Raw genomic sequence first — 13,726 nt, forward strand, 5'->3', positions numbered from 1 at the left:
ATATGAATTGTCTAATTTCGTAAAAGCTGATGTGTGTGGTATGCATGTAGTCTCATTTTGTGCCTTATAGTATGTGTGATATTGTTTTTCAGAATATGTGATATTGTTTAGCGTGATATGTAACATTGTTCAGACACGTGTGTGATATTGTTTTCTTTCCTATCTCTTAATTTTTACTTGTTTGTTTACATTGTACTTTTGTCGCTACTTCTTGCCAGATCCTACACGTACTATAACTTCTTCCGCCCCTAACGATATTCATGAGTCCGCAACTCCTAAACCATTTGATATCATAAACACTAAACTAACTAGGATTGGTTGTACTGCTATAATTGAGTTTCGCCATAATGAGGCTGGGTATGTTGTTTTCCAGTTTCGTGAGTAGCATAATTACCGTCTTTGTTCACCTAGAAATCAACAATTTCAAAAAAAACACAGGCACCTCCATCTTTACCATAAAAAAGACAATTATTGATCATTCAAGGGTTAATCAAGGCCCAACAACGGCATTTGGAAATGTTAAGGAATATGTAGATGGTTATGAGAATGTTGGAGCTCAACTGGTTGGTTTTAAGAATTTTGGAAGGGATATCAAATGTTTCATAGGAGACCGGGAAGCTCAACTGTTTATTAACCATTTGAAGGATAAACGTGATACCAATCAAGGTTTTTACTTTGCTTATGAGGTGGATTCTGGGAAATGTTTGGTTCGTGCGTTTTGGTGTGATGCAGAGTCTCGTAGAAACTACTCTTTGTTTGGTGATTGCATCACTTATGATCCAGCTTACAGTACGAATAAGTATTGTATGGTTTTTACTCCTTTTACTGGGATAGACCACCACAAAAGGTCAGTTAATTTTGCTTCTGCATTGCTAATTTATGAGGATGAAGACTCTTTCAATTGGGTCTTTGAAAAGTTCCTAGATGCTATGGGTCAACGAGAGTCACACTGTATCATTACTGACCAATGTGCTAGAATAAATCTGGGTTTGCGTGTTATTTTCAAACATGCTAGGTGCAAATATTGCGTGTGGCATATCATGAAAAAGGTCACTGATAAGGTTGTGTTGGAGCTTGTGTCCTCCACAAATTAGTGTGATAACATTTGTAAATCTCTTACAGGTTCACAAGGGTATACTTCGTATATTTAATCAGTTGATTAACGTTTACCTAATAACGGTTGGCTTGCTAGAAAGTTTGACGTTATTATCATACAGATGGCGGTGATCAACTGGTCCCTAAAGGTCACACCTATAGGACGTGTTTGAGAAATGTGGTTATAGAAATATAATTACATTGATGCCCAAAATGACTAAAAAGTTAGTCAATGTGTTGATGAGATAATTATTTAATGAAAATTAAATAATATTAAGTTGAGACGAATTAACTGTCAATTCGTAAATTAAATATAATAAGTTATATTTAATTAAATATATATAATGTTAGCTTGGACGAATTAATCTGTTAATTCGTAATTAAATATAATCAGTTGTATTTAATATCAACAAGCTGAATGTGTCATAGTGCTAATAGTGAGGGTACACATACCAAGAGGTCATGGGTTCGATCCTCACTAGATGACAATTCAACACATATTATATATTTTTGGAAAGACCAAAAATAAGGATAATTATAGTCCTTATTTCCGTCAGCTTGGCCGAATATTAGGAGAGATTTATCTTTCCTAATTGACTCCAAGTTTCGGTCTGTATAAAAAGAAAGGTTGAGAATTATTTCTACCCTAATGCTTTTTCTTGACCTTGCCTCCTCTCTCTCATCACAAGAACACAAAAACAACTAAATTTTACAGAAAATTTTAGATCGATTCTAGCATAATCGAAGGGCATATCTCAGATCGTCTTGGGTGCAACTGATAGGCGAATATCAATTTTGATATTGTTCTTAGGCCATATTTGCTAGGACCGAAGGTTATTTCTGAATCTTTTACTTTTGTTTATGTATTTTATTTTATGACCTTAGATCATCTTTGTTAAATCGTTATAATCCTTCTAAATAAAGGGAAGTATACAGATTATTTCCCACAAGTGGTATCAGAGCTTTAGGCTACGATTTTAATTTTGATGATTTTCATAAAATTTGTATGTGAACAATAGGATTTTCGGAAAAAGAAATTAGGGTTTCGAATTTTTTTTTGTGGTTCGAAATTTTTTTTTGTGCCGTTTTTTTCTTTATGTTTGATGATATTTTTCCATTCTATTGTTCATATTATAGTTTATAATCAGTTAAAATTATCATATGAAGAATTGGTAGTTTTTGATTTAATGTAGATTAAGTTAAAATTAAATGGAATCGTCATGTTTATGATAAAAAGATTGTTTTTGCTATATAGTTTTTGGCATATAAATTGATCATGTTTATTATTTCATATGCTAATCATGTTCTAATAGCAAAGGTAAACAATTTAGTCATCAAATCTTGTTTTAGGGCATATTGCCGCAAAAAGAAAAAAATAGGAGGCCGTTTTTTTTAGGGTTTACCGAAAAAAAAAAAAAACTTTATTTTAATTTTGTTTTTTGGTTAACCGAGAGAAAAAAAAAAAGGAAAGTTTTTTTTTATTTGCGTTTTTGCCGAAAAAGAAAGAGAAAAAAATGTTTGTAAAGTTTTTCCTTGTTTTTCCAATTTACCGAATTAAAATAGGAAAGGGGGTTTTTTTTTCAGCCGTGACAGCTGATAAATAAAAAAAAAAAATTGTTTTTTTCTTCCCAACCGAGACCAATTTAAAAAAAATTGGATTTTTTTTTTTTTTTTTTTTGACCAATTAGTTATTGTGAATCGGTTCACAATTTAATGATACCGAGTTATTTTAAAGCAGTTTAAAATTTTGACGGATAGAATTCATATTACAAGTTTAATATGGATTAAGTATGAAATTAATGTGATTAAATTGCGGAATTGTCACTTAATTTAATTTAAATAGGTGGTTTGGATAAATTAATCAACATAATTAATGTATAGTATTATGTATGTTTAATTTATTTTAGTTGATGCTTTTAATTTTGTTGAATGAATCGAATGAATGAATTTTATTTACGTATTTAATTTTTGCAATCGGTTGTAATTTGTAATACTTAGTGTGGCCTTAGTCAAATTATGTTTTCGTAATGAAGGAAACATGATTTCTTATGTAATTATGAGATCTCGAATCTCCTTTATTTTAGTTTTGGGTTTTTGAAATTAGAATGTAATTAATAGGTCAATTATGTAATTTTATTTATTGTAATTTCAAAGAAGACTAAAGATGAAGATTCAAGCTCACTCCCGCTACATGGATCAAGATGGAACATCAAGACAAGCTTCTCGGGTCCAAGGATGGATTCCAAACTTGTATTTATTGTTCATTTTGATAGGATAGGCCACACTAGGACTTTTACTGATTTTTTTTACGTTTTTCATTTTTATTGCTTTTCATTCACATGCTAGTAATTGCATCATATTCCGCCTAAAACCAAACTACCTACTACTAAAATGCATGAAAATTGACTCATATAGGTTGTATGTTAGTTTTCATGGACATGCAGATGTCACAGTCTTTAAGCCATCACCTTAGTTTAAATCATTCTCGCATGCTAGATTATAGTTCACTTAAAATGAATTAAAAAGTTGATGGGATCTTCCTCTAAAACGGAATTTGAGATTAGTCTTTATAAGGGCAAACATCTATGAATCCCTTCTTCGTCGGTAGGCCTAATATGACCCCTTCTACGTTGGGTAAGTAGTTGTGTTGACTTAGTTTACCTCAACATCATAGTCCGAAGAGTTTCTCGTGATTATGATGGACTAAAGATAGTATTTACAGAAATTTATCGACCAAGAATTCTAACGGTAGAATTAGCTAAAAGGTTAGCTTATCAATTTATAGAGAATTGAGTCTTGGGGTCATTTATATAATTCTTGAGGGAGGTCAATTGTATAAATGTTTTGAGTTTTCGCGTTATGACATTAGTTCATTAGACTTAAAATAAAACGATGCACATGCTTATTATTTTATTCTTCTTTTGCAGTGTAGAACACGTTTATTATCAATAATACTGTTACAACAAATGGCTGGAAATAACGCAATCCCAATGCTTAGTGCCACACTAGATCGTTCGTCCTGGCTTAAAATGTTCATGGACCAAATGAATCAGTCCACTCACTGAAAGAATGATGGGTCCAATTTTGGATCGGGAGGCGGCACTACGGAATGCTGCCACTGATGACGGTAAGCTCAGGTATTTAACTGAGCCATTGCCGGTCAACCCAGGCCCCAATGCAGGAGCCAACGAGTCACTCGCTTATAGTGATTTCGTTATGGAAGCGGGTGCGATAAAGAACGTACTCATCTTTGCAATGGAAACCAATTTGCAGAGACCCTTCATTGCCCAAGGTGCAAACAAGATTTTCACCACGCTCACTAACGAGTTCTCAAAGGCACCGAGAATCATTACATATGAGCATACATGTCGCTTCTTTGATGCGAAACTCCAGAAGGGCCAACCGGTTAGCCCACACATTCTTCACATGATTGAGAATGTCGAGAAGCTGGAGGCACTGAATTGTAAAATCAGTGAGAGCATTGTCATTGACCGAATGCTTCATTCTCTTCACGATGGTTTTGTCCTTTTCAGGGCAAACTACTACATGAATAGCTTGAAAAGGAGTCCTCATGAGCTACACTCCCTTCTTGTACAGACCGAGAAGGATATGAAATTGAGTGGGAGCATGAAGCAGGATGTTCTCACAATTTACAACAAAGGTAAAGGTAAGGGCAAGACTCATGGCGACCTAGCTGTAGTTTAAGAAGCCAGGAAACGGTAAGAGTGCGCCTGGTGAGACTAGTGGCTCACAGGGCAAGACAAAGAGCAAGGGCGGTGACATAGAGTGCCACCATTGTCACAAGACTGGACATTGGAGGAGGAACTGTCCCGTCTACCGTGAGGACATCAAGGCAAGCGTCGTTCTGTTGGTATGTCATCTTATATTCATATGATTGAGATTAACCATGCAAGTTTCGGAACTTGGGTACTAGATACTGGTTGTGGTTCTCATCTGTGTAATCATTTGCGGGGCCTAAAGAACATCATACCTCTCGAAAAAGGTGATGTGGACTGCGAGTGGGAATGGAGCACGAGCAGTGCCGCCTCGAAGGAACATATGTAATCCAACTCCCTAGTGGTTTTGAGTTATCTTTAAATAACTGTTACTATGTACCCAGTTTATCTAAGAACTATTTCTGTTTCCGTACTTGCTAAAGACGGTTTTACATTTTCAATAAAGGATAATAGTTGTATTTTCTCTTTTAATGAAATGATTTATGGCAAAGCAGTTTCCATGAATGGAATTTATATCTTAGATCAAACCACGGAAGTATTACACATGAATAATAAGAAATTAAAGGTTAGTGACAAAGATCAAACCTATCTATGGCATTGTCGAATGGGACACATAAATGAGAAACGCATAAAGAAACTCGTCGATAATGGGACTATTCCCTCATTCGGATTTTCTGCATATGGCACGTGTGAATCATGTCTCATTGGCAAAATGACTCGAATTTCCTTCAAAGGTGTTGGAATGCGCGCTAGTGACCTATTAGGACTCATACATACGGACGTATGTGGACCTATGTCAATTACCGCTAGAGATGGCTATAGATATTTTATCACTTTCACGGACGATTTGAGTAGATACGGATATGTCTACTTAATGAAGCATAAAAGTGAGTCCTTTGAGAAATCAAGGAATACCAGAATAGGGTACAGAACCAACTGGGTAGAAAGATTAAAGCACTTCGTTCAGATCGGGGTGGCGAATATCTTTCAAATGAGTTTGATCAACACCTAAAAGACTGTGGAATCGCTCTACAGTTAACTCCACCTGGAACACCTGAATTAAATGGTGTGTCTGAACGGAGAAATCGAACCTTACTTGATATGGTTCGATCCATGATGAGTCACACAAAGTAGTGCACAATCATTATGGGGTTATGCTCTTTTGTCACCGCTCTTATACTTAACCGAAGTCCGTCTAAAGTCAAGCGACAAGACTCCATATGAAATGTGGAAGGGAACGGTACCTAACTTATCCTTTATTCGGGTTTGGGGCTGCGAGGCTTATGTCAAGTGGAGACACGAGGATAAGCTTGGCCCGCGATCGGTCAAGACATACTTTATAGGTTATCCAAAAGGAACATTTGGTCATGACTTCTATTCGCCAACCGAACATCGAGTTTTTGTTGCGGCTAGTGCGACGTTCTTAGATAAATAATTTCTCGAGAACAAGTCGAGTAATAGAACCTTCGAGCTGTCGGAGATTCCAGAACCAACAACCAAGGAACAGATGGAGGAAGTTGTACCTCCAACTGATGATACGGTTAATATTCCTGAGGAACCTAGGAGGTCGGGTAGAGAATCTCATCCTCCGGACAGATACATTGGTATGGTCGAGGAGAATGATGTTTGAAAGTAATGAACCCGCAACCTAAAAAGGTGCTATGGCCTGTTCCGACTCAAAGCTGTGACTCGAAGCCATGCAATCCGAGATGGACTCCATGTATGAGAATAACGTATAGGATCTAGTTGATTAACCGAATAAGGTAAGACCTCTATAATGCAAATGGCTTTACAAAATAAAGCGTTCTGTAGACGCGCAACCAGATATCTATAAGGCACGACTTGTGACAAAAGGTTTCACTCAAGTGCAAGGATTGCATTATGACGAGATTTTTGCACCTGTAGTCATGCTACGTTCCATTCGGATAATCTTAGCGATTGCCGCATTTCATGATTATGAGATTTGGCAAATGGATGTAAAAACCGCCTTCTTAAACGGTTTTTTGGAGGAAGAGTTGTACATGGTGCAACCCGAAGGTTTCATAGATCCTAAACATCCTAAGAAAGTATGCAAGCTTAAGCGTTCCATTTATGGACTTAAGCAAGCTTCTAGGAGTTGGAATCATCATTTCGACCAAGTGATAAAAGAGTATGGTTTCACTCGATCGGTCGAAGAACCATGCTTATATATCAAGTCGAGTGGTAGCAAGATTGTATTCTTGATATTGTATGTCGATGACATACTCTTGATTGGGAATGACATTCCTCTCCTTTCTTCGGTTAAAGAATGGTTGAAGAACCATTTCCAGATGAAAGATCTGGGTGAGGCACAGCGTATTTTGAGAATCCGTATCTACCGAGATAGATTACGACGGACGTTATCACTTAGTCAGGAGTCTTATCTAGATAAGGTTCTTGAGAGGTTCAGCATGACCAACTCTAAGAAGAGGAACCTTCCTATGACGACTGGGATGCAGTTCAGCAAGTCTCAGTCACCCACGACGCCTGAAGGTATTGAGCGCATGAGTCGTGTTCCTTATGCTTCTGTAATAGGATCGATCATGTATGCCATGATATGCACACGTCCAGACGTGGCATATGCATTGAGTATGACGAGTCGGTACCAAAGACTCCAGGTGAAACACACTGGATAGCAGTAAAAAATATCCTCAAGTACCTACGGAGGACTAAGGATTGGGTATTGACTTATGGAGGCGATACTAAGCTATGCGCAACCGGTTACGCAGATGCTAGCTTCCAAACGGATCGAGACGATTCAAAATCTCGATCCGGGTTCTTCTTCACTCTTAATGGTGTTGCGGTCACCGAAGAGTTCCAAACAGTGTTGTAGCGATTCTACTACATCGAATCCGAGTACTATGCCGCTTCGGAGGCAGCAAAGGAAGCGATATGGATGCGTCAATTCTTACAAGGGCTTTCGGTAGTTCCTAGTTCGAATGACCCGATCGCCATCTATTGTGACAATAGAGGTGCCATCTTCCAGGCTAAGGAGCCAAAGTCTAGCAACAAATATAGACATGTACTTCGGAAGGCTCACCTGATCCGTGATTACGTGGAGCAAGAAGAGATAGTGAATGACAAGATTGCGACGGATGATAACATCGCGGATCCTCTCACCAAACCATTGAATTATGATAAGCATGTAGGGCATGTTAATTCCATGGGAATTAAACATGTTCCAGAGTTGTAGTACTTGATTATGGATTTGATACATTATCTTTTTCATATATTATTTATAACTTCATCGTTTTATATATATAATATTTTGTCTTTCATGTGGATTGTACTGACAACATTGAACGCCACAAAGTGAACTGAATTACATTATATTTGTTTTGGTCCGTAATCGCCAATGTGAGCTGATAACTCCGGCTATTATATTGTGCAGTCGATTGATGATGGGTTCAACGAGCCATAAGTTAAACGGTTGACTAATCGATCACATATACGAGATTATGACGATACCTCGTAGGACAACTTTTTGTGACAACGTAATGGAGTCCTAAATGTTTAAATAACATTCGGTGTCAGGTCGTGGATAGGACATCCATTGTGTTCCTAGAGTCGATTCTTTTGACTATCAACTGTCTCTTGAGATTAAGGCAGTTTTTGGGTGACTTTGGTTTCTTTCTCACGGTCTCATCAGAATCGGGGCTAAGTAGATTTTTCTGGGTCATTTCATACTGTGCTTACATCTGCAGAATTCGAGTTGAGGAAAATATACAACCCTTATCAGGTATAGTTATTTCTCAGGGCCACTCGAGGAGTTGTAACTGAAATGCATGGCCATGCTCGAATGATGATTCCTTTATCAGTTAAGTTACTCTCTAGTCGGGAAAACCACTCTTGATACTGATCGCTTGTAAAATACGACCTTTGTGAATTCGGATTTGCAAATTGTTTTACATTGAGTGGGAGAAATTTTAAAGGATATGAGAATCGGTTATCGTACATACACTTGTGAGGACAAGTGGGAGTTTGTTGGAGCTTGTGTCCTCCACAAATTAGTGTGATAATATTTGTAAATCTCTTACAGGTTCACAAGGGTATACTTCGTATATTTAATTAGTTGATTAACGTTTACCTAATAACGGTTGGCTTGCTAGAAAGTTTGACGTTATTATCATACAGATGGCGGTGATCAACTGGTCCCTAAAGGTCACACCCATAGGACGTGTTTGAGAAATGTGGTTATAGAAATATAATTACATTGATGCCCAAAATGACTAAAAAGTTAGTCAATGTGTTGATGAGATAATTATTTAATGAAAATTAAATAATATTAAGTTGAGACGAATTAACTGTCAATTCGTAAATTAAATATAATAAGTTATATTTGATTAAATATATATAATGTTAGCTTGGACGAATTAATCTGTTAATTCGTAATTAAATATAATCAGTTGTATTTAATATCAACAAGTTGAATGTGTCATAGTGGTAATAGTGAGGATACACATACCAAGAGGTCATGGGTTCGATCCTCACTAGATGACAATTCAACACATATTATATATTTTTGGAAAGACCAAAAATAAGGATAATTTTAGTCCTTATTTAGAATCGACTTGGCGAATATTAGGAGAGATTTATCTTTCCTAATTGACTCCAAGTTTCGGTCTGTATAAAAAGAAAGGTAGAGAATTATTTCTACCCTAATGCTTTTTCTTGACCTTGCCTCCTCTCTCTCATCACAAGAACACAAAAACAACTAAATTTTACAGAAAATTTTAGATCGATTTTAGCATAATCGAAGGGCATATCTCAGATCGTCTTGGGTGCAACTGATAGGCGAATATCAATTTTGATATTGTTCTTAGGCCATATTTGCTAGGACCGAAGGTTATTTCTGAATCTTTTACTTTTGTTTATGTATTTTATTTTATGACCTTAGATCATCTTTGTTAAATCGTTATAATCCTTCTAAATAAAGGGAAGTATACAGATTATTTCCCACAGGTTGGGCCTGCAATATCGAAAGAGACTGATTTTGTGAGCCGCTTGAATGCTATTGTTTGGGATGCTGAGTTAGAACCTCTGAAATTTGAAGAAAAGTGGTCTCAGTTGGTTAACGAGCATAATCTTGAAGGTAATTCCTGGTTGTCGACCATGTTTAGAAAAAGGAGAAAATGGATCCCAGCTTATTTTTCGTGATATTCCTATGGGTTGTCTATTAAGAACAACCCAACGATCTGAGAGCCAAAATAATTTTTTCAAGCGTTTTGAAAATGCACATGGTAAACTTGTTGAATTCTGGATGCGGTTTCAAACCGCCATTGATGTACAACGCCATACTCAAAAGCAACTTGATAGAGACGATGATTGTACTCTTCCACAATTATCTACATCTCTTAAGTTGGAAGCTCATGCTTCCAAGCTTTATACACATTCTACTTTCGCAGATTTTCAACTAGAAGCTACTGCTTCTATTTATTCCTTGAGTGTTGGTGGTTTCACACCACCTGCCAACGGTATAGAGGTAATTGGTATAGCTGATGCTAGAATGCAGAAGACCTATCAAGTCGTCTACAATTGTACAACCAATGATACAGAATGTTCTTGCAAATTGTTCAACAAAAAGGGTATTATTTGCAGACACATTATCTGAGTTTACTACGGGAAACAAGTAGACACTTTGCCTGATAAGTACATCCTTATGCGGTGGACCAAGAATGCACACAAGATCCCTCTTTATGGTTTATATAGTGAGTTAATGGACGACTTTGATGCCACTGATCTAAGGAAGCTGGAGATGTTCAAGTTATGGTCAGAGTTCTATGCAACTATCAGTGTGCTCAAGAATGTGCCTAACAATCAGATCACTGATGTTGCTGACACACTGAAGCAATTTAGGGTCAAACTCAATCCGCAAGCAGGGTCAATGACCAAAGAGCAGGAGTTGGAGATGCTTCTTGGATGCAGTTCCTCAACTGAGGTGAGGATTCTACCATCTCGCCGGGCAAAGAACAAGGGTTGTGGGAAGAGAATGATATGCAAAAAGCAACAATGCATAGCCAAAGCGGAGAAGCCTAAAAGGCTTTGCCGTAATTGGAAACAAATGGCTCACCATGATAAGCGTAACTATCCTAATGCTTTTGTACCCGATGCCGACAATAAGGTTTGCTCACCATGACAAGTCTGTGTATTATTTCTATTTTATGAAACTTTATATATGGTTTATGGTCACGAGTCAGAAACAATATCACACGTTATTAGAAATAATATCACACCTTATACTAAACAGTATCACTATTTCAGTATATCAAGTTTTGTGTATGATTTCTATTTTATGAAACTTTATATATGGTCTATGGTCACGAGTCAGAAACAATATCACACGTTATTATAAATAATATCACACCTTATATAAAACAATATCACTGTTTCACCTTATTTTTGTATTTTTCAGGAGAGTTCAGATGAGCATGATGCTGATGATGGTTGATCGGTTGAAGGATTTTTCTGTTGATGGCGCTCATTAAATATAGCAGCAACAAATAGATGACATACTTCATTACTATTATATTATATACACCATAAACTTTGTTATTAGATTATAGATTATATGTTATTTATATAGAATATACTCGGGTATAATATTGGATCATTTTATTCGTCTCAGTTGTATTATTTTTTTATTTTTTTGTGATACTAAGAAACAATATCACACGTTATGTTTAATAATATCACATCTTATACTAAACAGTATCACTATTTCAGAGGTACTTTATATGCCTCTCCTTTTCTGTGTGTTGTCAAAATACATCACACCCAGTGTATAAAAATATCATAAATTGTGAAGCAATGTTGCTGCCATTTCTAGCCAGTAGTAGCGCCTATACACTTTTTGGTTCAAGTCGGCTTCAAACATCTCTCCCTCATACTGAATCATGTGCATCATTAAGAAGTTTCCAGATTTAATATTGTTCATCTCTGTCTTTTGCCAAGGGAAGTTGATGTTGACAATATCAAACGTTATTATATCATCCGCTCTTTTAGCATTCTTCTTTGCTATGTAGTCACTCATATGCTCAGTCTACAATATTAAGCAAAATCATTAGCGATAATTTCACAAACACTAAAATCCATTATCTCAATATTAATATACACCAGACATTTAAAGAAAAATCAATTAATCATACCACCAAATCTGCAATTTTATATATTTCTATTTGCTCCCAGTCGGCGTACTCTGTGTTTTACAGCACTTACACTGTCTCGGTTTTAAAATTTATACAAACACAGAAATAATGTTCTTTCCATACCATCGGAATAAAAACCAGATCTGCTTCTAGGTTACAGGGAGCTGTGTTTCTTCTAATGAATTCATCCCATTCTCCGAAAATCTTTTCTTTATTCAATTCTCGACCAGCAGTTCCTTCGGTTTTTCCTTCCTGTTGTGTATATATATGTTAAAAGTCTTTTTTTGTTTTAAGGAGTTATTACATTTAATCAAAGTGTGAATATGTATAAATGAAACTAAATCGACAGCTTACCATGTGTCGAATCCTAAAAACTAAACTTGTTTCACATTTTCTGTGTGCTCAATGTGGTTAAGAATTAGCGACCAGCATTCAATCACATTGCTGCTGACGTTCACATTTGGAAGCAACGACAATATGTCGTCTATGACAAGGTATTGATCATTACTCAAGCTGGCAACCACCTCACTACTCCAAACATTAACACAAAACAAATCAAAACTAGTCTAAACAATATCACACTACTCTAAACATAGTATCACACCAATAAGGAAATAGTATCACAAAAAATAGCAATACTTATATATTTAAAGATTTTAAGCAACAATACTCTAATGAGAAAATGTGGTCGTCCAATAGGCAGTAGTCAAGCACTTCTTTCCTCATGGTCAACATCTTTGCACATAGTGATTTGTTAGCCTTCATAAACCTTGAGACGACCTCTAACTTAGCATCTGCCACACCACAGTTCTACGTGCTTCCAAGGCCATCTGATTTCCCTCTCCTACCGCTCCCCACGACACTGGCAGAACCATCTTCTACTATAGCTAGAAAAATATATATTTTTGTTATTGAATACATAATGAGTATTTATAATGAAAATAAGTTAGTGTTAAAAAAAAATAATTTATTTTTGATACGGGAGTCTAAACATTCCTTTTTCTACGTTTTCCTCTCTTGTTTTTGTTTGATGTTTTCCCTTTCGTCAGCAATTTAGGTAACAGTGTTCCTTTGATTGCATTAAGGTTTATAACCTTCCTTAAGACCTCACTCCTACTTTTATTTAAATCACTCAAGACAAGCATCGCTGCAATCTCCCCCCTATATAATTATCTCTTCTTTTCATCGTTCAGTTTACTTTTAAAATCCTCACCCACAAAAAACATCATGAATAATCCACAATCCAGGTTCAACTCTTTCGTTTGCCAATCAAAGGCCACATTTGACAACACGTAGTCCTGTACTTTTAGCCCACTTTCATTACCTTTAGTGTTGAGGTAGTGCCCATAAATACTCCCCTGTATATGTTTATAGTAAATAACTATCAAATTTCAATCTTTAGCTAACAAAATCATTATATCCTTAGTTCTTATTTCTAATATAGTACTTATAGTTAAATGAGCCAGGTGTACATGCTCCTCGTCTTCGAAATTATCACAGTCTCGGTTGTCCAAGTAGAACATTTTCTCCCTCTAGAAGTCAATACAGACGCAAATGTAGTGATTTTGATATAGCAAAGGTATGAACACCTATAGAAATATTATAAAGAAAATAACAAGTGTTATTTACAGAATATATAATACAATATCACAAGTAACAAGTAACAATATCACGGAATATATAATACAATATCACAACTAAAATATTTATTTGATTTAAGGAACAATATCA

The 13,726-nt window shown here is 36.1% G+C and overlaps 1 protein-coding gene across 1 annotated transcript; it reads left to right on the forward strand.

Annotated features, from left to right (window-relative positions):
- The first annotated feature begins 347 nt into the window (after window positions 1-347).
- LOC141632890 (protein FAR1-RELATED SEQUENCE 5-like) lies at window positions 348-10,461 on the forward strand. The gene is made up of 4 exons (XM_074445395.1): window positions 348-357; window positions 439-1,061; window positions 9,813-9,916; window positions 10,032-10,461. The coding sequence occupies exons 1-4, from the start codon at window positions 348-350 to the stop codon at window positions 10,459-10,461; spliced, it is 1,167 nt and encodes a 388-aa protein (XP_074301496.1).
- The last annotated feature ends 3,265 nt before the right edge of the window (window positions 10,462-13,726 follow it).

The sequence above is a fragment of the Silene latifolia genome, chromosome Y, assembly GCF_048544455.1.
Source record: "Silene latifolia isolate original U9 population chromosome Y, ASM4854445v1, whole genome shotgun sequence".
In the NCBI taxonomy this organism is placed as follows: domain Eukaryota; kingdom Viridiplantae; phylum Streptophyta; class Magnoliopsida; order Caryophyllales; family Caryophyllaceae; genus Silene; species Silene latifolia.

Excerpts from the sequence above, each read along its gene's own strand:
- LOC141632890 (XM_074445395.1), top strand. Across the intron at positions 1,062-9,812 it reads TGAAAAAGGTCACTGATAAG|GTTGGGCCTGCAATATCGAA; the intron begins GTTGTGTTGGAG and ends TATTTCCCACAG. Across the intron at positions 9,917-10,031 it reads TTTGAAGAAAAGTGGTCTCA|AACAACCCAACGATCTGAGA; the intron begins GTTGGTTAACGA and ends TTGTCTATTAAG.